Source organism: Andrographis paniculata, unplaced genomic scaffold, assembly GCF_009805555.1.
Source record: "Andrographis paniculata isolate CXL003 unplaced genomic scaffold, ASM980555v1 Contig45END, whole genome shotgun sequence".
NCBI lineage: Eukaryota > Viridiplantae > Streptophyta > Magnoliopsida > Lamiales > Acanthaceae > Andrographis > Andrographis paniculata.
The window spans coordinates 1819216-1842350 of NW_026137579.1; the positions used below are offsets into that span (position 1 = coordinate 1819216).

General features: G+C 33.2%; 4 protein-coding genes across 6 annotated transcripts; 1 reads left to right on the forward strand and 3 right to left on the reverse strand.

Annotated features, from left to right (window-relative positions):
- Positions 1-11116: 11116 nt before the first annotated feature.
- On the forward strand, positions 11117-13922 carry LOC127252170 (IQ domain-containing protein IQM1-like). Its single transcript, XM_051276237.1, has 7 exons — positions 11117-12032; positions 12133-12198; positions 12287-12375; positions 12464-12551; positions 12665-12895; positions 13006-13107; positions 13198-13922. Exons 1-7 carry the CDS (start codon positions 11484-11486, stop codon positions 13627-13629), a joined length of 1557 nt encoding a protein of 518 aa, XP_051132194.1. The 5' UTR covers positions 11117-11483; the 3' UTR covers positions 13630-13922.
- A 516-nt stretch (positions 13923-14438) lies between these two features.
- Positions 14439-15484, reverse strand: LOC127252172 (uncharacterized). The gene has a single exon (XM_051276240.1). The coding sequence runs from the start codon at positions 15115-15117 to the stop codon at positions 14749-14751; it is 369 nt and encodes a 122-aa protein (XP_051132197.1). The 5' UTR covers positions 15118-15484; the 3' UTR covers positions 14439-14748.
- LOC127252171 (uncharacterized) lies at positions 15484-17191 on the reverse strand. Its single transcript, XM_051276239.1, has 3 exons — positions 16832-17191; positions 16247-16381; positions 15484-16040 (listed from the first exon to the last, which is right to left on the reverse strand). The coding sequence occupies exons 2-3, from the start codon at positions 16355-16357 to the stop codon at positions 15588-15590; spliced, it is 564 nt and encodes a 187-aa protein (XP_051132196.1). The 5' UTR covers positions 16358-16381; positions 16832-17191; the 3' UTR covers positions 15484-15587.
- A 586-nt stretch (positions 17192-17777) lies between these two features.
- LOC127252169 (uncharacterized) lies at positions 17778-22936 on the reverse strand. 3 transcript variants are annotated; one of them, XM_051276235.1, is made up of 4 exons: positions 22741-22936; positions 20881-20977; positions 20677-20722; positions 17778-20606 (listed from the first exon to the last, which is right to left on the reverse strand). In XM_051276235.1, exon 4 carries the CDS (start codon positions 20601-20603, stop codon positions 18294-18296), a length of 2310 nt encoding a protein of 769 aa, XP_051132192.1. In that variant the 5' UTR covers positions 20604-20606; positions 20677-20722; positions 20881-20977; positions 22741-22936; the 3' UTR covers positions 17778-18293. The 3 variants fall into 3 exon arrangements, with proteins under 3 accessions (XP_051132192.1, XP_051132193.1, XP_051132191.1); XM_051276236.1 differs by lacking the exon at positions 20881-20977; XM_051276234.1 differs by having other exon boundaries at positions 17778-20722.
- Positions 22937-23135: the final 199 nt, after the last annotated feature.

Genomic DNA, 23135 nt, shown 5'->3' on the forward strand with positions numbered 1-23135 from the left:
TAATAATAAAAGAAACTTATTTGCGATCAAAAAATATTGGGTGTATTCATTTGGGTGATCTGTTTTGGTTTTTACTATTTACAATTTTTTTTTCTCTTAGAAATATCTATTCAAATTTAAAATTTTACGGTTCGAATCAAAATCTCCAAATAAACACACCTAAGGTAGCGTAAATATAACAAGTAGTTGTTGTAGGTGACAATGACCGGAAACGAGAAGCGGTTGTTGATGTTGACATCGATTATAAACGTGTCAATCAATAATCTAACGGGGTGGCATTAACTTATACGTGTCGATCTATTGCATGTGTCAAGCGATACCAACGAGGTGAATGAATCTAAATGAATGACGACAGTCTATACGTGACAATTATTTGCATGTACCAAATGATATCAACGAGGTGAATTTAAATGAATGACAATAAGTTAGAGCAAATAGAGCGACTACATATAAAAATAATAATAATAAGGAGAAGAAAAAAATAAATAAATTGAGGTCCTCTATATAATATGTTAGTATATATGTATCAAGGTGAATACCAATTGCGACATGTTAGTTTGGACTCTTATTTCTCAATGATCATATTTTATCATTTTTGTGCAATGTATAGATGTAAATAATATTAATGTGATACAAGACATTTTTTAAAAATAGTTTACTTATTGAGTAACTATTCAAACATGGAGTTCCAAAGATGATTTAGAGTCTAATTTATTGAATTTTTAAAATATTTTGATCTTTCAAGTTCGAAAATTTTAGTATAAAATAATAACTAAATGTAATATTTTATATAAAATAAATTTTCTGATTTCATTTAACTTGTACTATTCACAATATGCTCTTGGTTGCGACGCATAATTCGCTTTAATATATATGATTAGTATTGTCGAGTTTAATTTACAAATTATTTGGTTCGGCTAGAGTTTAATTTTATTTAAAATGCACTCGAAATAATGGTTTCGGATTTCCACGTCACAAAATAAAATAATAATAAAGTATCTTCTCCATGCAATTTTGAAAATCAATTCAATGTAAGATAAGTTAATTAAAAAAACAAAAAAAAAAGTTACAACTCAAATTTTAAATAAATAGTCAAAATAAGTGGGTGTGACTAGCAATGAACTTTGTAGGATCTGATATTCCACTAACTTAAAAAAATATATTGATAAAAGATTTAGGACGTATTTCAGAATTAGTTAATAGCGGTTGACTGTTAGCTGATTTAATTAGCTTATTCAATTAGCTGATTTAACTAGTCGATTTGATTAATTGTTTATATTAAAATATTTGGTAAAATAACTGTTTGATATTAGCTGTTTATACGTAAAGTAAAATAATAATTGATGACATTTCTATTTTATTCTTATTTTTAATATATTCAATTATATTTTTTTCTGAGTTTAGAATGTTTAAAATTTTTTGTTATTAATTATTGAAATTTTAAAAATATTATAAAAATATTTATTTTTATTACAGTTAGATTTAAAAAATAAATATATTTTTATTAAAATATATAAATAGTTTTTTTTTTTATTGAAAATAATATAAAATAATAAATTTTTTGTGTATATATTTATTATGTTAGTTATCGATTAGTTCATTATATTTATAATTTTTAATATATTTAATTTATTTTTAATATAAAATTTATATAATGTAATTTTAATAAAAAAATAAATTATTAATATTTATATTTTATATTTTATGTTGATTTTAATAAATTTATATATTTTACAATTAAAATAATTTTTATATAAAAATTAATTATTTTAAATTTGTAAAAGTAAAACTATAATATAATAAAATATTCTAATATAATTAATAAATAATCAAAATATATTTATTTGTATAATAAATTTTTGAAGGTATATAAGGAATAAAAAAAATTAACAGAAAAAGCTATTTCAAAGTAAGTTAGCGCTTTTAGATTGGTCAAACCCTAAAAGCTGTTCAATAAGCTAAAAGCTCTTAAAAAACTATTTGCCAAACACCCCCTTAATATATTATACATATTTATTTTTTATATTATTTATAAATTATCTATATTTTGTACAAAAATATTTTTTTTAATAATTTCACGAAATAAATACACCCGTAGCCTTTTGGGCTGTCCAACAAAAATGGATTCATTTCTTGTTATGGACCCATCGGTTAATTATTAAGCCCATTTAGATTGATTTAAAATATAAACGAAGTCGAAAATAAAAAAAGAAGCTACTTGATATTAACTTATGAATAATTTTTTATAAAGTTGATTTTTTTTAAGAAAAAATTATGAATATAATAAAATTAAAATTATTTGTAAACTAACAAAATTATCTAAAACAATAACGTAAATGCAATTTTAAATTTAGTAATTATATTAAAATTTTTAAATTATCTAGTATAGTAAATATTTTTTAATTTGGTAAACTTAAATTTTAAAATTTTAATTTAAGTATATATGTAATTTTAATTTTAATTGTACTTTATAATTTATTTTAGAATTTTATAAATGATATTTAATAATTTAAATATAAGAAGTATATAAATTATTGTTTTTATATTATTTTTATTATATATAATAATAATAATTTAAATTTTTTTAAAAAAAATTCAGAAGCTATCACAATATACTTTAAATATATATATATATCGACTTTAAAAAATGTTTTTGCTGTTAGATAAATTCAATAAATATGTATAATTTTATTAATTTTTTAAAACCATAAATCACTCTTGAAAAGCAATCAAATGGGACCTAATTCCTCTACATATCTGCAGAAGTCGGCTGGTGTGTTTTGTTGGTGTATTTTTTTATTTTTTATTTTTATTCTTTATTTGAATTTTAAAAAATATTTTAATTTATTATTTTAAAATAAAAATAGGCAGTTCTCTAACAAAAATTACATATGTAATATTATATAAATAAAAAATTCAATTTCAATTCAAAATTCCAAACCCTTTAAATTTGAAATTAAGTAATTATTAGATGTAATATTTTAATATGAAAAATATATATCCAATGTGATGTCTTATAAATGATCTATATCTAAAAATTTTAATGCAAATGTTAAAATGTTCATTCAAAATCATTCATTGGAAATGTGGTATTTGTTTTGTTTTTTTTTCATGTAAATTTTTTAATATTAGTATTATATTGGATTGTAGTGAAAAAGACAAAACTATCACTATTAGTATGGTGTAATATAAAAATAATTATATTTGTGTAATATATTATAAATTTAAAGGGCATTTATTATGTTAGGTAAGTAATACAATTACTAAATTAGAAAATTATAATCTTATTTTGGGATGAACGAAAATAAAAAATGGTAACATTTCAATGGGACGGAGGGAGTATATACATTTAAAAACTAAATACAAAAAGAATACTTGAATTTGTTTGATTGTGGCTTAAAATATGTGTTGTGCATGTATTTAATTACTTACATACATTTTTATTGATAAACATAAGACTTATCAATAAACTTCTAGCAACTTGAAAAACTTAATTTAATTTTTTTTATAATAAAAAAGAAAGAAAATATCAAAATAATCAAACATTTATTTCAATTCAATTTTATTTTATTTTTTCCATTTTCAATTCCAAACGTGACGTCCAACTAGACTTGGGAAAAACTGACCCGACACGACTCAATACGAAATAATTGGGTTTGGATAAAAGATTTCAACCCGATTATGTATACAGGTTAACACGAACCCGACACGATAGTAAACGGGTCGGGTTATGGTTGAGACTCTCAACTCGAACCCGACACGACAACCCGATTATAATATATTAATATTGATTAATATATTTATTAAATATGTAAAATAATCATAATTTAATAATTTTCTCATAAATTAATTTAAGCTAAGTTTAATTTTAAATAATTCAACCTAATTTACGCTCAAACCAATAAAAACTAACATAACACGACAACATAACAAAAAATTATTTAATTTGAATCAAAAAATTTGACTTAATTATGTATACGGGTCAACACGAGTCAACTCGAACCCAACACAATAATAAACGGGTTAACACGAACGTGACATGATAATAAACACGCCGTCTCTACGTCCAACCCTATGACAAACACACCTTTTATTTATTTATTTATTGATTTTATATAAATTGAATATCAATTGGCCGAAACAAATAAAAAAACGTCAGTTTATTTCGGTACTAATTACTTGTTGTACAAATGTTTGACTTGTTTCATGGTAACAATAATTAATTAAAACTGTACTCTTAATAATAATAATTAATTAAAGTACCAATTAATATCACATCAAAGATAAATTTTCTAATTTAGGTTGTCCAAATTAAAATGCAAGCAACATCCATAATAAAAACATAAATAAATAGTTACTGTAGCAGAGCAGCCAGTATAATTAGGCAAGGAAGAAATTTCTGGTCAAACTGATGCCTAAATTAAATTAATTAAATTAGGGTTTGCTTATTGAATTACTGAAGAAACACAATTAAAAAATTAATAAATCTAATTTTTGGCCCAGGTCGTGAAATTTATACTGTGAATTTCATTGAGGTTAAATTATTACATTATTAAAGAATAAAAAAATTAAGCTTAGAACTAAAGTAAACTGGAAATACACAGAAGAAATGGAAAATCTTACATTATAATAATAATAAAAAATAATAATAATAACAAAATTAATATTAATATTAAAAAAAAAGTTTTAAAATGAAAGAAAATAAATTGAGAGAATTAAACTATTAAAAAATGATATATAATTTTCGTAACAAAGTTGACTGAATTAATTAATTAACGTTAGGGTTGGTTTGATGACAATGTTCTTTTTTTTTGCAATTTACAGATTGTGTCCCTACGTTGAACCATTTTAATTTGACTCAGCCTATACCAAAATAAAAATAATTACATCAGTTAATTGACGTAATTATTAGTTGTCCTGTAAGGAATGGTCGGATGGCGCAGAAGTTGGACTTGTGACCATGAGAGCATCAGTTCAAACTTCGACGCGGATTCTCATGAAATAAAATAATTACAGCTTTTGATAAAAAAATATTAATTCACATGATAAGAAAATTAAGGTGCATTCTTTTAATGAGATTTATAATTTTCTAAACAATTTCATTTAACAAACAAAGCCCTAATATCTCCTTCGTGTATAACACCATATTTAACACAATAAAGTTTAGTAAATTATAATATATATATATATATATTTTAATGTGAATAATATTATTAATTATTTTAAAATAATAATTAAGACTTCTTCTGTCTCTACTTCATTTTTTTTTAAAGTAAATTATGAATAATAATGTTATTTTAATTAATAGAAGTATTTAGTAAGATGATTTTGATATTTTTTTAGTTTTGAAAATATAAAAAGTAAATATTTTTATAAAAATTAGAGGTGCTCTATTATTTATATATGATTACTTTTATTACAATTAAAAACAATATTTTTTAGTGGGCGGAACAAAAATAATAAAAAGATAAATTAATTGGAATGGAAGAGTATATTTGATACAAAATTTTAAAATACTTGTTAAATATTATTTTGTAGAAAATTTTACTATATATAATATCAAAATATAAAAAATACTATATCTTTATAATTAACATAAATTAATTTTAAAAAAAAAAGATAAAATTTTTTAATATAAATAAAATATTTTTTTATTGACGAGAGAAATAAAAATAAAAAAAATTAGACTTTCGTTTGTAGATAAATAAATTATCTATGCATATTTCTAACAACTTAAATTTTATATAAATCAGTTATTTACATCATCTAACATGATATTCTTACTGTCTCTCATTTGTCGTTTTCTAAATTTCTTTTGGTAGTTTACTCCTATGCATGTGAGATTTTGGTTTTTAACGTTAAAATAATAATAATAATAATAATAATTGATTTGCTTGATAGCATTTCGCTTTAAAATATTGACAAGGTTGTTGGTCTGTATTTTCAATCTTCTTTTTAAAAAATATAAAAAAATTGTAATCTCATATGTAATAATACTTACAAAATAATTGACAATCCAACTATCATTTAATTATTTATTGCATACCTTATCATACATATATTTTTAAATTAAATTTTTTAGTTTAAAATACCTCAGATCTCTCCCAACCAATTACCTGCAGTTTCCTAATCCACTCGTTTTCCCCAAACCATTTGCCTTTATTTAATAACACTGGTTTATTGATTTGTATATTGATTTTTTTTATTTATTTATTTTTTTTTTCAAATTATTTTAGCATTGCCTATCAATATGTTATTTATTTATTTATTTAAAATATTACATTCTATAACTGTACACATTATAGTAATACTTAAGTTTTATTTGATTTTTTACTTTTAAAAACTCTCTAAACTCTTTTTATAAAAAAAATACTTCAAAAATATATCTAAACAAATATTTTAAAAATAATAAAATAAGATTTTAATATACAATTGATTTGCTATTTTTAACAAAAAAAAAATAATCTTTGATATAACAAACATGAATGAAATATATATATATATATATGTACATGTGTGTGAATTGAATTTGCATGATTTGTTTAACCACTATTATTTTAATTGAATGTTATTTTTGAGCTATTCATTCAATCTTGTTCTCTTAATTAAAGTATATAATAGTAGTTCACTTAATTTATAAAATAAACAGTGGATCACATATATTCAGTCAATTGTCAAGAATCAACAGCTACATGTAATTAAGTTTAACACCATATATATAAATAACTATATGTAAACATCAATATAGACAAACCAACATAAGAAAATCAGTTAATATATATAATAGTGTGTAACATGACATGATTAATTGAGGGCACATAGATCATAACAAACTGAATTTAATATATATATATATATATATTCAATTTCAAGTTAAAATAAAAACTTTATTATTAAGTAAAAGATTGTGTTTTGTCTTAAATTAATAAACATAAATAAATTCAACACCTCGCAAATCGTGTTTTGAATATGCTTCCCTTTTTCACAAAATCAAACAAAGACACCATTAATATTCCTAAAATTCAATCCAACACTCTTTATAATATTATATCCATTTCACTTATATTATTCTATGATTTTTTATACAATATATATATATATATATTTTTTTTGTTTGAATGTTTTATAACTTAATAACATTTATGTATAATTGGCAAAGCTAATTAAACAATCAAATTGAGAAGCAAAAAAAAAAAAGAGCAATAAGAAAAGGACTGAATACATTTTTCCCTAATGGAGGGAGTGATTTGTAATTAATTAATTATATATATAAGTGAAGGTGTATTTTAATTTAATCAATTTAAAATGTGAGTATATAGTACGTTTATAATAGATACACACGCGTTTGCATGTGTGTGTGTGTTTACATGCATACTTAGTAATATTTTATTTTATTTTTTAATTAAACAATTGAGAGGCACGGCCAGCAACTTGCTCGTGCTTACATTGCTTTAATATATATATATATATATATATATATATTTGATTACTAAATAATTAATTACCTGCTTATATAAATTTATAAATGTATTTTTATAAAAAATATATTAATTTTGCCCGTGCTAACAAGTACTCCCTCCGTCCCAGATACCATGTCCATGTTTACACACTTTAATCTCATTTTAAAATTTTTAATTGTTTTTTAATTTTAATTAAACTAATTAGTTATCTTAATCTTAATTTATAATTATTTATATTATTAAACTCCTCCTAAAATAGCGTGTCAACGGTGTAGCAGATACGGTATCTGGAACGGAATGAGTAGTATTACCCAACCTCAACCTCATAAAGGAAAGAAAAATAATGATGCTAGTAGTAACATATATTAATGTACGTATATATAATGGGTTTATTCTCTTTTTTTTTATCCAATAGTTATTTTAATAAAAAATATCAAAATAAATACAAACCTAAAAATTAATTAATATCAAAATAACACATGCACCTTATTATTAGCATCGCAATAAACAAAAGAAAATGAAAGGGAAGACTTTTGATGGATCGAGGCTGCTGCATTCAAAGTCTTGATTCAATTATTTCGATTGATCGGATATATATATATATATATTATGTATGTATTTATTATGCTTTTAATTTAATTAATGTTCAATTGATGTGTACGGAGTATAATTTAATTGCATTAATTAAGATAATAGTTTGGTACTCCTTTCGGTATCGACAATAAATGCTCCACTCTTCCCTTCTCCTTACTCCGCTGCTTATATTCATTGTAATTAATACTCCGTCCAATACATAATTTGTTCTTTATTTTTTAAAAATATAATTATATATTTTAATCGCATTTTAAATTTTATAATTTTAAAATTTTAATTAAACTATTTAGTTATATTAATCTTAATCTATAATTATTTTTATTATTAATACACTTTTTAATTACTTAGTAGTTATACTTTATCTAAATTCTCATATCTACATTAATGCGTCTATATTACGTGTCTATATTACGTGGGACGAAGGAGTATATGAGTATATGTGTATATGTCCCATAATTCTTTATTTCAATGAAAATAAGGATTTTATTTAATGTTAATTTAAATAATATTTTAATATGATTTTTTTATAATAAAAAATATATTTTTATTTAGAATAGTACAAATTGAAATATTTAACACTTATTATGTATTTATATGCCTATTACTCCCTCCGTCCCATAACAAAGTATCTATTTTTCTATTTTAGTCCGTCCCATAACAAAGTATCATTTTTTTTAGTAACGGTTACAAATACTCTTACAACTTACAATATATTACACAAATGTCATTACATTTATATCACATACTAATAATAAGGTTATTTTAGTCAATTATACTTTATTCATTCTATATCCCAATATAATACTACTATTTCTAAAATTACGTGCAAAAAACAAATGAATATTTACTTATGGAACGAAGAGAATATATATAATAGAGTTTATTTTATTTTACTTTAAGTGAAATATATTTTAAAACATATCCTAAATTTACGAGGCAAAACTTTTATTCTGAAAATTCTATTCATAAAATATATATATATATATATATAATAGTAGTATTTAATTCCAATATTTTGACAATGCGTTAGCAAGACAATTATGAATTGAATATTTCTAGTAAATTGGTTTCTAAGTTCCAATGCTTATTTGTCGGCATATATAGTGAGATTTGCTTAAATTATTCAGCAATCAATAGATAGATTAGACAATGATTGTTTATTTAAATGATCTCTATTCTCGTCTTGATTTATCTTATAAATGATCTCTATTCTCGTCTTGATTTATCTTATAAATGATCTACCACCTATATATAATTGTTTTGAATCATATAAATATATCTCTGGTCAGATAAATTAAACATTGTAAAAAATATAAAAAATCTAGAAAAATTCGTGCAATTAATAACATGGACGACCATCGATCCATTAGTCAAAGAGTATGTATGTCCACCCACACCCTAAAATGAATGAGAAAAAATAAATAAATAAATAAATAAATACTGGCTTGCTTGATTCAAATACATACGAAAGTCAAAAGGAAAATATATGACCTACCTTTTGAAAAATTTGAATATTAAAATAAAAAAAATAATAATAATAGAAAAGTAATGTATTGAATTTTACACTTTTTGATAATATCTCGAATATGGGCTGTGCTGTCCTCTCTCACTTCAATGCTTGGAATTTGGAAATTTAGGGCAACCTTGCCATAGGTCGTTATTTTTTTTAATAATATTTTCAATGTATTTTTATCTCCAAATCAAATGCATAATTATTTGAATGATAATATTGCGATTTAATCTAATTTTGGTATTATTATGATTTATGACAATTAATTAATTTCCGCCCGTGTCTGTATACGTAGGCCTGGCCGAAGCTGTCGCGACGTAGACACCTGATCCAAATTTTTCTTTTTTTTTTTAATAATAAATAAATGTTGCTGTCATCAAACAAATTACTAATTTTTAATAATGTTACAAAAATCATAATTAATTACCGTGAAAGTAATAACCTTATTGATCGAGCGATTAATTTTTCTAGTAAGACTGACATATATACATATATAATCAAAAGTAATGTATACATAACATAATAAAATCGATTCAATATAAAATTAGGGTATATGCATTGGATGTTAATTCTATAATAATAAAAAATTATTAAATAAAAACAAGTCAAAGATTAAAAACGCGCGAAGAAGGGAAAGGAATGGCAGTAATAAATGAACATTGTAGGTGTAGGTGTAGGTGTGGATAAGAAAGTCAGCGAGTCAGCGAGTCGAGTCAGTCAATGGAACGACACGACACGACTCGACTCGCAACCCGCCGCACGAGCAACAAGACCGGTCGGGTCGAACCGGGCCGGGCTGGCGCGTAAATGCGTGTGTTTCTTGTCAGTGACACGACGTACACAACTGGCCAACTGGACTGACTGTTTTGGCGGTTGACCTTCAAACAATACTGTATATTGTAGTATAATACTATTTCAGGGCTGTATAAGGCAACTGTAATAAATTTATACTATTAAAAAACGAGTAGGTGTAGGGTTCCCCCCCCCCCCCCCCCTCCCTCTCTCTCTAGTCTCTATGGTAATGGTAAGGTTAAATTGTTAATGGTACGCTGGTGTTTGTTGTTGGTTGTTCTTGGAAGCAGCGTCTATGCCTATGGGGCTTACTTTCTTTGACCAGCCTCTCTTATAAAAGATTTATCTCTGTAGGTTTGGTTGAATTCTATTTTTTCACACCATATATTCTTCTTCTTCTTATTCTTTATCTGATTGTGTGCTGGGTTAACAACCCTTTTCGTAGTTTAGCCTCCTTATTATTACTATTATTTTGTTGTTGTTGTTTCCAAAGAAAGAAAGTGTGTGTGTGTGTTGTGGTTTCAAAAAGATCAAGCAAGCTTTGAATAATTCATCAAAGATATAGCTCGTGGGTAGAAATCTTTGAATCCGAACCACCCACCACCCACCCACCATAATTTCTGCATTCCCATTTTCAGGAAACTATTAGGGAATTTCTCACTGTCTGTCAAAATTTTGGTACGGAAGCTGAGAGAGAGAGAGAGAGAGAGAGAGAGGACATCATTTGATTTGATTTCATAGGAGGGAGGGAGGGAGGGTCTGTTCAAAGTTCAAACCACACTCCCTTTCTCGACCTTTACACGTGTTTTTATCTCCATTCATCTCACACGACACACCCCTTTACTTGTAAATACTCATCTCATCTCATATATATATCCAGAGAGGGGACACCCTTCATCGTATTTAAAACCCCTCCTCCTTCTTCTTCTTCATCTTCTTCTGATCTCAAACAACAATCAATTCCTAGATACATACATACCAGGAAACAAAGATCTTGATTTGGGCTGAGGTCTCCGACCTCGATCACACCATCACTCGATTCGACTTCTTTGTTCATTCCAACCAGTCGAAGATTATAAAATCCAATTTGGTGCAGGTGAAAAAGTAGGGGATCGGATAACCTATATATGGGATTATCCCTATCGTTGCTGTCCTCAGCTTGGCAAGAAATCACCCACCACCGTCTCGGATTCGGATTCGGATTCCAATTCCAATTCCAATTGGGATCCCAGAATCAGCAGGCAATGACCATCACCAAAGACAATCTGAACAAGATGAAGCGGAAGAACTCCATCAAGCTGAGGCACTGCGAGCCGGTCCGACTCGTCCTCGAGACCTCCCTCTCCTTCAAGGATCTCGTCCAGGTCCAGGACATCACAGTCGCACAATCACCCACCACCCGCCCCATCTCCGCCCCGGCCCTACCCGACCCGGCCTTCATGTTCTCCCCCCGACCCGTCAGCGAGCTCGACGCCGCCGCAGTCAAGCTTCAGAAGGTCTACAAGAGTTACCGCACCAGACGGAACCTCGCCGACTGCGCCGTCGTCGTCGAGGAGCTCTGGTGGAAGGCCCTCGACTTCGCCGCCCTCAAGCGCAGCTCCGTCTCCTTCTTCAATGTCGAGAAGCCCGAGACCGCCATTTCCCGCTGGGCCAGAGCCCGAACCAGGGCAGCCAAGGTTAGACAATTAATTAATTAATTAATTAAATTCTAGTAGTATTACTTACATTCGATGATTCAATCGACATTTTTTCTTATGGTTTCCGAATGTTTTGCAGGTCGGAAAGGGTCTGTCGAAAGACGAGAAGGCTCAGAAATTGGCTTTGCAGCATTGGCTTGAAGCTGTAAGTCTCTTCGCTACAAATTTCAATAATCGTCGTTGACTCATGTCCGATTTCTTGTAGCATTAGTTCACGATCAATTCCTCTGCAGATCGATCCGCGCCATCGGTACGGCCACAATTTGCATCTCTATTACGATGTCTGGTTCAAGAGTGAAAGCGCGCAACCCTTCTTCTACTGGTGAGTTACAAGCTTCTCCATCTTGTCTTCGCCTTTGCGTTTCATCAATTTCGACTGACTCAGGTTATTATTGCTTACGATGTTTAAGGTTGGATGTCGGAGATGGAAAGGAAGTGAACCTCGACAAATGTCCCAGAGCCAATTTACATAAGCAATGCATCAAATACTTAGGACCTGTAAGTTAATTACTCCAGCCTTGACATTCGTTTAAATCCAAGAAGGTGTCATAAGGATGATGATAATGATGATGATGAGCTGACCTTCTTCTTCTTCCATTGTTGCCGAGCAGAAAGAGCGGGAAGTGTACGAGGTGGTAGTAGAAAACGGGAAGCTCATGTACAAACAAAATGGTTCCTTTGTGAACACTATCGAAGGGTCGAAATGGATATTCGTTCTCAGCACGAGCAGGACATTGTACGTCGGCCAGAAGAAGAAGGGCCTCTTCCAGCATTCGAGCTTCCTCGCCGGAGGCGCCATCACAGCTGCCGGAAGAATGGTTGCGCGCGGAGGCGTTCTTGAGGTATATGATCAAACCTTTTCCATCTGTCGGCATTATTACATTATATATGTTGCATTGCCTGCTCTGTTGATCTATTGCCCGTTTCTTACAAATGTTACGCGTTCGATCAGGCGATTTGGCCGTACAGCGGTCATTACCTCCCGACAGAAGAAAACTTCCAGGAATTCATAACCTTTCTCGAGGAGCATTCGGTCGATCTTTCCAACGTCAAGGTAAGTTAATCACCTCTCACATGTATTGAATTCGACAAATTTCCATGATCGAAATTTGAAAAAATGTTCGATTCATCCTATGTTATCCAGAGATGCGCAACCGACGACGACCGTCCTCCCTCTAAGGACTCCTCAGAAGATTCAATTCCGCGACACGGATCATCGAACACTCTCAACGAACCCAAAGACACGGAATCAACCGCGCCGGTTCAATCCAACGAGCCCGAGGTCGAATTCTGCGATCACCAAGATAAGCCATTATACAGCTTGGCCAAGCACATGTCTTCGAAATGGTGCACAGGTCTCGGACCGAGGATCGGGTGCGTCCGCGAGTACCCTGCCGAGCTACAATTCCGGGCACTCGAGCAAGTCAACCTTTCGCCGCGCCCGGCTAATGCATTCCCTGGCGCCTACGGTCCGATTCCGTCACCTCGGCCGAGCCCGAAGGTTCGACTCTCGCCGAGAGTGGCGCACATGGGACTTCCCAGTCCCAGGACTCCCATTTCTGCAACGGGGAAGTAAGGTGCGGCTATGGCGCCGCGACCTTTATTTCTTTCATTCAAATTCAAAGGTTGTAAATGGCTCATTTGCTCGCCAAATCCTTTTTCAAGTTTTGGCTTTTAACAAATTAAAGATCATTCCATTCCATTCCATTAGGTTTATTCATTCCATTGTTGTTTGATTATCACTATCATGATTTAGATTTTGTTCATTGTTGTAGCCTAGAAATGATGATATGTACTACTTGGGATTTCAATAAATAAATTTACGCATTGCAATGCAAGGCAAGGCAATGGCAATATTTTCTTTCTTTATATTTGGGGACCAAGAAATTCTTTTGTTGACGGGTCCATTTTGACTGGGTCGTGGTCACTTAATTGATGGCACTGTGGATAGGAAGGACCAAAGGTCCGATTTTGCACAGCCAAATTTGACCGGAAAGTCCTGCCATTAATGAGAATTAAATGCAGGTGGGGATACGCATACGCTACCCATCTTTGATTTAGTCATCTTTCTTAATTAAGAAAGGCTTCTTTAATTTGATCTTACAGTAGCTGAATTGAATAAATAATACTGAACACAGAGAGCATTCAACCAGAAACCTTTAGATCAAAGTAACAAAACAGTCAAGAACTATGAAACCTCTATCTATCTATGCCTGAAGGTAAATCCTTATGGAATGGATTGCAATGCCAACCCCAGAATTCAAAAGCACAGACAGACAGGCATCTACAATTCGAGCATTCCTAAATAAAGATCTAAAGAATTATGGGCCAAACGGGATTGATTGTCAAGATTCAATGATGCAAATGCAATCCAGATAGCATCACTACAAACAAATTCATCATTCGATTCAATTCATGTTTTTTGTGCACTTTACAAGACGCGTTCATGGATTGATAAAAACCCACAAATTGTATGATTACCACAACAGAAACACACACGTGCACTCACTCACTCACTCACTCATTCGCATTTACAATCAAAAGTAGAGAATAGATCAGATCACTCAGCAACAAAACAAAAAGCAGGCAGAGAGGAATACATAGATAGGGTAGGGGGAGTGAGTACACATCCAACAGACGTACATTTACGTCATATATAGATATATATGTATGAATGATGGAGGAGGATGGTGACTCACCTGTAACCGTACACCATCTGAGTGTACCTCTCCTTAATCCACCTAAAGCTCTTCTTAATGGAGCCTTTCACTTTCCCCTCCACAGTGTACGCCTTGTAGCTCGCCACTCTCTTCCTCCTCTGCAGCTCCGGGTCGTTGAAGCTCCAGCTTTTCGACACCACGCCGTTGGTCGACTTCCCCTTCTTAAACTTCCACTGCTCTCCTCCTCCCCCAGCCACCACGATGTCCAGCTGCACCGCGCCGTTCTGCGCCGCCGAGGAAGTGGCGTAGGAGGCGCTGTAGCACCTCAGATCTTGCATTCCGCTAGGGTTTGAGCGCGCCGTACCATTATTGTCGGCGCCGTAATAGTTGCTGTCCCCGTCCATGGGGCTAGGGTTCCCGTTGTGGTATGATTTCGATCTGAATCGGAAGAAGAGAGGCGAGTGAGAGAATTGAATTGGGGTTTGGGGTTTGAGTGGGGACTCCAAGGACGACCATGTGATGTGATGGTAATGGTAATGGAGCCTCCCCTGCCTTCCTTTTGTACTCTTCTTTATAGCGTCGGCGACTGCTACTGACTCATTCAGTACTACTTCTACTACTACTATTACTCTTCTTCAGTTATTGAATCTTTTTTGTACATTTGGATTTCCATTTCTTTATTCATTTGGACACAGCCCATATCTATCAATCGTCTATCTGCTATGGGCTCAGTTCAGCTGAATAGAATCAATATGTCAACAGCAAAAAAAAAAAAAGGTCAAAAGTTTTATACTGTAAATAATTCTTCATAAAGAATTCTTCAAACTCCCCTTTCCTTAATGTTAAATATCCATGGATGGCAGACAGTATAGGCTCAATCAAGATAAACCTTAACATCAATACCATTATCAATGAGGGACTGCACAACTGCTCTGATCTTTCCTTCAAACTTGTCCCTCTCCCTTGGAGTGTAAGAGGCTGTGTAGACATCGGCTTCCCTGGCGCGATCGGCCAATATGCGACCAACAGAGAGGCAGGCTGGAATATCTGCGCGGGACTTGAGGGCGGCCTTGATGTCTTTAGAGTTCGTCCCAGCGACCGCAACCTGCTTGCAAGTTACCCTGTGAGTGATTGAAGCAGTGACGAAACGCTTTGAAATGTACACGTCCAGAGTAAATGGCTCCATGAAAGCAACGGTGCGTTGCTTGAAGGATATATGCTTGTGTTGATTCTTTGACTTCTTCTCCTTTTGGTAAGTGTATGGCCGGCTGTTGTCGTCGTCCAGATAATCTTCTACGCCAAAAAAGCTTCTTGGTGCGAAAGAGGGCTGTAATCATACAGGGGCGTCAATGATGTAATTATGTTGATGTTAAATGAAAAAAATTAGGACTTGAAGATCGTATTGGCAGCACACAACATAACTTTACAGGACCCCTGCATTCTTTGTAATGCATTCTGAAAATACTTAGCACAAGAAAATTAAGATGAAGAGTTATCTCTAAGAAACTTGACTGGAACAAATTATAATCTCACCTGGCCGCTGTGAAAACATCGTGGCATATCTGCCATTGATGAAAGCTTGATTTCACCAATTCCACCGATACGAGTGCTAGCGAATAGCTTGCGACATGAAGATCTCAACATGATAGCACAACCTAAATGAGGCGCCTGCATCAAAATCATTTCACAGATGCATCAATTCAAGAAATAGGGAAATACAACAAAAGTAAGTCTAACACTGAATAATAGTATGATTTATGCTTTTGTGAAGTCCTAGTCTAGTTAGTTGAACTCATACCAAACAATATATTTAGAGCTCAAAATCAGTAGAGCACATATAAAATTGGGAATTTTTGCGTATTTGCTCCATGCATTTAGTCGAACAGATCGTGCTCACTTAAAACAGTTACCCCCAAATCAGCTTAGGCATTAAATCGAACACCTAGCGTGCAATTTAACTTCTCACCAGCACACTTTGTCGCCTACTTAGAATTAATCCTTCAAACTATGGTCGCAGAAAAGCCTTTCATGGAACGAGCTCAAACCCAGAGAATGATTGCACAAACATGCCACAACGACAACCCGCATTCGAAAAATGAAAAAGTTCATTTTCAGTACCTCTCGTTTCAGCAATGAAGAACCAAAGGGCTGAGCGATGGCGACGAAAATTCAGTTGAGACTCCCGCGTTCGAACCAGGAACGAGCTAGCAATTGATTCCGCAGCACCAACAGCAACCCTGATTTGTATTGAACGTTCTCGCGTCTATTATTCCCGCTTGATAATTTAGGGGCAGGACGATGACGACGATGGCCAAGCTGGTCCGAAGAATTGAACTTCGCCTCCGATGATGTCCTAGAAGAAGACGACGACGAGGGCGGGCAGAGAAGGGAAAGACAAGAAAGAAAAGAGGAAAGAAACCAGGGAAGAGGCGGATGCGTTTCGAATCGAAATATTCCCCGTTTGGTAAACTAAAATCAGAAATAACCTAGTTATATAGTACTCTATAATTTTCACTTCAAAATATTACTCCTAAATTATATATTTCTTTATTAATTAAAATTTTTCCCAAATTTCCGACACTTCCGAAATTTCCATATTTTCCAAACAATCAAGTACTTAAACATTTAATTACATAATTTAATTTATTAAATAATATAATTATATGAATTAATATGTAAGTGTTCAGCACATGTGCTAAAAATCCAATCTGTATTTTCTTTTTATATTACAGATTTTCTTCAAATACAGTGGTTGCGTTTCTTTTGGTTGAACGAAATATTTTGAATATCTTTTTCGAAAAACAAAGATCGTAAAATTTAGAAAAAATTGATTAAAAGAACATTCCAACTAGTTTTTCACACAATAACATTATATGTAAATTACTATTCAAACAAAATCTAAAAATATATAAAAAAAAAAAAACTCCAACTATACATACATTTTGGTAACACAGTCTCTGTCACAATTTTGTTACTAGTCGTTATGATCATATTGGTAGTAGATAGTAAAGGAATGGCAATTGCAGTATTTATGTCGACGGAAGTAATCAAGCAGGCGAAAATATAAAAAAGAAAAAACAAAGGCAAGGGGTAGGGATAGGGATAGGATGAAATGGGCTGCTGAGCAGCAACTACAGTCTACAATCAATTCCAGAAGCTCAATCCATACTATGAAACATCCAAACCAACTCTCCTCCATTCTAAATAATCTACACTTACACTTGGCTGCTGCTGTCAATTGTCATAAATTACATATTCGATTCTCACTGCAGAAAGCGTTTCATTCCTTCTCATCCTCATCCTCATGCACACACACTTAGATTCAGCCATCATCACCATCAGGCTACTGAAACACCACCACGGATGCAGCAGAATCTTCCACACTCGATCATCCCACAAAAAATACAGCTGCAATTCCCTATCCTAGGAGGGAGCTTTACAGTGGAGTCGAGTGAGTGTATGTCTCTTTGTTAGGAAAAGAACATGATTCCCTGCCAGTCGGATGGCGGCTTCCATTCTCCTGCACTCCAAAATTACCGATGACTTGCACCTACCACTACTTGCAGCCCCACAAGAAATACTACACCTCTTTTGCATCCACAATCTTCTTAGGAGTATGTTTACCTGCAGAATGCAGAGACTTGCCATTTTTCATAGCTAAATTTGGTCCAGAAGATGCATTTATCTGTTCCACCTTCACTTTGCTCAGATAGAATAAGTCCTCAGGTTTCATGGGCAATGCGGCAGGATCGAGTTCAAACGAGCCAATGGGCACCCCTTCTCTTTCAGTACCAGTCATTTTGGAACAGGGAATTGGATGGGAAAACTTGTATAGTTCATCAGGCCCTATCACAACTGAATTGTCCTCGCTTTGCCCGCCCCGGTCAAAAAGGCTTACAAATCCGTCAACTTTATCCAAGTAACAAACTTTTATGCCCTCTCCTTCAACAAAATTAGAAATGACCTCCACAACTTCATATTTGAACTCCTCCTTATGATTGTCGGGATCAGAACTCCAGTTTATGTTCCAGTCCTTGAACATAGCCCACACTTCACCCTCTCTTGGGTAAATCACATAAGATCCTTTTCTCAGGCCCTTCTCACAACGCACTTGATGGGAGAATGACAAGCGTGCTGATGTAGACTCAGTCTCCCCAAACTTAAAAGTGCCACAACTAGCAGGCAACTCATTAACCACCCAATCCACAAAAGCCTTATGAATAGGAACAGCTTCTAACCAAGTGATGGTCAAACAAAATGGATTCTTGCACACTTTCTTCACCTTGGCATAGAATCTGGGCATGCCATCCAGCGTATCGTAACAAGCCCAGAATTGATTTGCAGAGAAATGTTTTTCATCTCGAACCTTATCAAAATCACTGAATTCTGGATCAGGACAATAGGACACTGCATCCATATCGTTACGAGGAGATGAATCTTTGTCAAAATCAGTATTGGCTTCTAATGTATGGGCAGCAGTCTCAGATTTAACATTTGGTTCTTCATTTGCTTTGCATTCTTTAACACAATCAGCATCCCTCTTCTGTGAGCTTTCTTTAGAATGAACATTCCCCATTTGTTTGCTTTTTGCAAGTTCAGCATCATTAGAGGAGCTATTTTGAATGTCATGCTTCTTACATGCATCAGCTTGTGCCTTTCCTTGACTTTTCTGGCTTGCTTGTGCTGTCATGAGGTTAGCAAGACCATCCTCATCCATTTCGTTATAGGCAACTTGCTGCTTTTTCCGTGATGATCTTCGTGGGCTCTGGGCCTGACTAGACTTAGATCTCGTCTTGATTGCACCATCGCAAAACTTATGTTTCATGGGGGCATATACCTCAGATTCACTCAAAGAATCAGAACTTTCACTAGACTCCTCTACCACCTCTCTGCTCCTCTTCCTTTTGTTTTTCACATCAGCTTTTTCCTTCTTGATCGCATCACTACTAGAAGCTCCACCTTGCTTTGCCCTACAGGATTTCGCATTATCTGTTTCTTTGGTCTTCATATCCACATTCACCTTGTGAGAATTTGATGCTTGGGTGCCTTCAGAACCACCTCCTGTGCGGTTACCCGGAGTTGCTTTAACAGTTTTTTGATTGGTTGTCCCCCCTGACCCCAAATGTGAAGCTGAAGGTCCTTCGTCATTTTGAATGCATGTTTTGGCATTGGACATGTTTGAAGCAACTTTTTCTGAAGAGGCACCAGATTGACCCAAATTAGGATCCATTGAAGCACATTTTACACCTGCTTCATAACCAATAAATATCCTCAGGCATTTTTGGCAACGCAAAGATCTCCTTATGTATTCTCTAAGGTACTGGTACTTTATACCACAATATGGGCAACATGTCCAGAAAATTTCCTGCTTGACTGAGGATGCTGGTTGAGCCGCAGCTTGATTTTGATTCTGATTTCTAAAACCATCAGAAACATTGTTTTGAGCACTGTTTGTACGCTGAGAAGCTGAATTGACAGAACCAGATTTGACTAAAAATCTAATTCTATTGTCATATATAGATTTCTTGGAGGGATCTGAAAGCATTGAATTCGCTTCACAAATCAACTTAAAAGCACCCTCGGCTCCGGGAAATCGGTTCTTGTCAGGATGGAGACTGAGGGCCAACCGTCGATATTGTTTCTTGATCTTCGATTCATCAGCCAACTTCTCAACTTGAAGGACTCCATACCAATCCTTTTCAGATCCTAATCTTATTTTAGCTGAACACTGAACATCACATATGCTTAGCAACTGGCCAATACTGTCAAGTCCTGGGTAAAGATTTTGCGCTTTCAAAACAAACTTTCGAGCAGCTTCAAACTCATTCTCTTCCATCTTGCGCTGAGCAATTGACCTTGCCCGTATGGCCTCATCTTTGTTGCACTCCATTCTCTATATGAAGATCAGGATATTTCAGAGAGACACTTATTAATGAATTCCTCTCTTTGCTTAAATCAGGTACCTCGGCATTTCCTTCCAAGGTGACCAAAATCCATAATGATTAATCTCTGCAAATACATCAATAATCACATTATCCCAAAGGTATTGCAAACAAGGATAGCATATATTCCAAAACTAATTTCAACCATTCACAACAAAGAAACTATGTCTGGCACAGTCATCTAATGGAAAGAACACTTGAGCTTGCACAAATAGTCAATCATACCACTAGAGATCTGAGATGACTTCTCAACAGGGTATAGCCCAAGTAACAAGAGACAGAAAACCAACACCAACCGATTCTTCAACTACAACTTGTACACCTGAAAGGCAATTTAACTGTTGATAGGGAAAATGGGAAAGGAACATATAATGCATCGTAGCATTGTCAAAATAATAACTCAGTAGATAATACATGCCCTAATCAAGATGAATAGAATGGCAATACAATAAACCATGTAAATTTAGTCAAAATTGCATCAATGCGTGTTGGGGAATTTGAACATGAAAACAGATAGCAGGAGTAAACCTTAGTCCATAAAAAATGTACAGAAGGTTGATTACAATCAAGGTTGTCATGGCGCCCTTTTACAGCGCGGCGCCTGTGAACCGCCATACCACCATGGCGATAAAATGGCGAGCACGGCGCACACGTATAAAAACTTATACTCCCTCCGTCCCAAAAGAGTTGTCTTGTTTTTCCATTTTCGTCCGTCCCAAAACAATTGTCTTGTTTTCTTATTTAGTAATTGTAGTCCTCGCTTTATAACAAAATTATTCCTACTTTTCCAAACTACCCCTAATTATTACTCTAATCTATTTTTTACAATCCTTCAAAAATCAAGGGCATTATAGTCTTTTACATCCTACTTTATACCCACTTCCAATTAAATACTATTATTCCTTAATTCCCGTGCCAAATCCCAACCAGACATTTCTTCTGGAACGGAGGGAGTATATATTATATGTTATAAGAAATTAATGCTTACAATTATTAATTTTATAATAACGTACCAAGAAAATACAAAATAGTTAACAAATTAAAATAACTAATAATGTAATACACTAGATACTAATACTAATAGTATAAATAAATAGATAATAGCACTACCATGATGGGATTATGCGGTTATTAGCGACTAGACCAGAAGAGAGCAGGGGAGAGAGAGGATGACAAGTCAAGGGTTTGGTTTCAAGGTTGATGTCGATGCTGTTTTGGGGTTGGGTTGGGCTATACAAGGCTCTGGGCTAGCCTTCCCAGTGCCATGGCATCACCCTGGCGTCGTTGAGGCGTCACCACGGTGTTGCTAAAGCATCTCCAAACAGCCTTTCTTAATAAGGCGAGGCGAAGAGTTGCGGCGCCCCCGAAAAAGGCACCAGGACACCATGGTGTCGCCATGACAAAAATGATTACAATACACATTTATGGAACCATGAGTCCAAATGTAATCTCATAAGAAGATTTCTTAACGACAAAAGTAAGACCAATACATGTTCCATTTAAATATAAATAAACACGGAACTCCAAGGAGTGACTCCACATACAACAGGGAATGCAAGATCTAACCAATGCTCATAGTTCAATGCGCTGATGACTTTGACCAGAAGCTTCAACTTTGTTTACACACACTTTGGAATTTTTAACTATTCATCTGCAGTTTCTAAAAAATATGACTATCAGAGACTTTTTTTTTCTCACAAAACGATCATTTCTAATACTAACTTTTTATCACTCTAAAATTTTACCAAATCTCCAAGACTCTGACTAAACAGAGCCGAACAGAATAAATTGCGGAACCGAACGACATAAAAGTAATGAACCACAAAAAACACGACGAATTAACAGCACGTAAGTACCGAACGGGAGCCACAACGAAACACATCGCATAGAAATTGCAAAAGACCAAATAAAACCCTAGGAAAAAAAAACAAAAAAGAAAAAACAAGGCTCCAAAACCCCACAAACTCATACCGCAAAACCGTGCTATCAACTACAATTCCAGCATTCCGACAGTTAAAATATCATATCGAATAAAGCGAGATGCAGACGCAGTTGAAACAAATGCCCGCATTCAGCTACACTGACCTTATTCATATCCACCCTGAGGCATCGCAAGACGAAAACAGACAAAGAAATCCGAGGAAAACGCAGATAGGCAGCGCGGAGATATCACTCGAGGGCGCGTCCACAGAGGTTAGCCGAGAATCCGGACTAGAAACCCTCAAATTTCTTTTCCCTGTGAAGCTTTGAATCTCCCGAATGAGGGGCGACCGTGGTCGACGAGAGTTTTCTATAATAGCTTCGGCCGGGCCTGGAATTGAGCCCAATTAGGCCCAATGGGCTTTTAAACAACACCTAATATTTAAAATTTTAAAGAAAATTTTAATTTTATTTTTAATAGCGACTGCGAATTTTTACATAAAAAAAATTAAAAAAAAATAAGAAAAAGAAGTAGTCCCTTGGAGGCACATTGAAAGTGC

Excerpts from the sequence above, each read along its gene's own strand:
- LOC127252170 (XM_051276237.1), top strand. The coding sequence starts at position 11,484 with ATGGGATTATCCCTATCGTTGCTGTCCTCAGCTTGGCAAGAAATCACC. Across the intron at positions 12,199-12,286 it reads TGCAGCATTGGCTTGAAGCT|ATCGATCCGCGCCATCGGTA; the intron begins GTAAGTCTCTTC and ends ATTCCTCTGCAG. Across the intron at positions 12,552-12,664 it reads GCATCAAATACTTAGGACCT|AAAGAGCGGGAAGTGTACGA; the intron begins GTAAGTTAATTA and ends GTTGCCGAGCAG.
- LOC127252172 (XM_051276240.1), bottom strand. The coding sequence starts at position 15,117 with ATGGACGGGGACAGCAACTATTACGGCGCCGACAATAATGGTACGGCG.
- LOC127252171 (XM_051276239.1), bottom strand. The coding sequence starts at position 16,357 with ATGTTGAGATCTTCATGTCGCAAGCTATTCGCTAGCACTCGTATCGGT. Across the intron at positions 16,041-16,246 it reads GATGTTTTCACAGCGGCCAG|CCCTCTTTCGCACCAAGAAG; the intron begins GTGAGATTATAA and ends GTATGATTACAG.
- LOC127252169 (XM_051276236.1), bottom strand. The coding sequence starts at position 20,603 with ATGGAGTGCAACAAAGATGAGGCCATACGGGCAAGGTCAATTGCTCAG.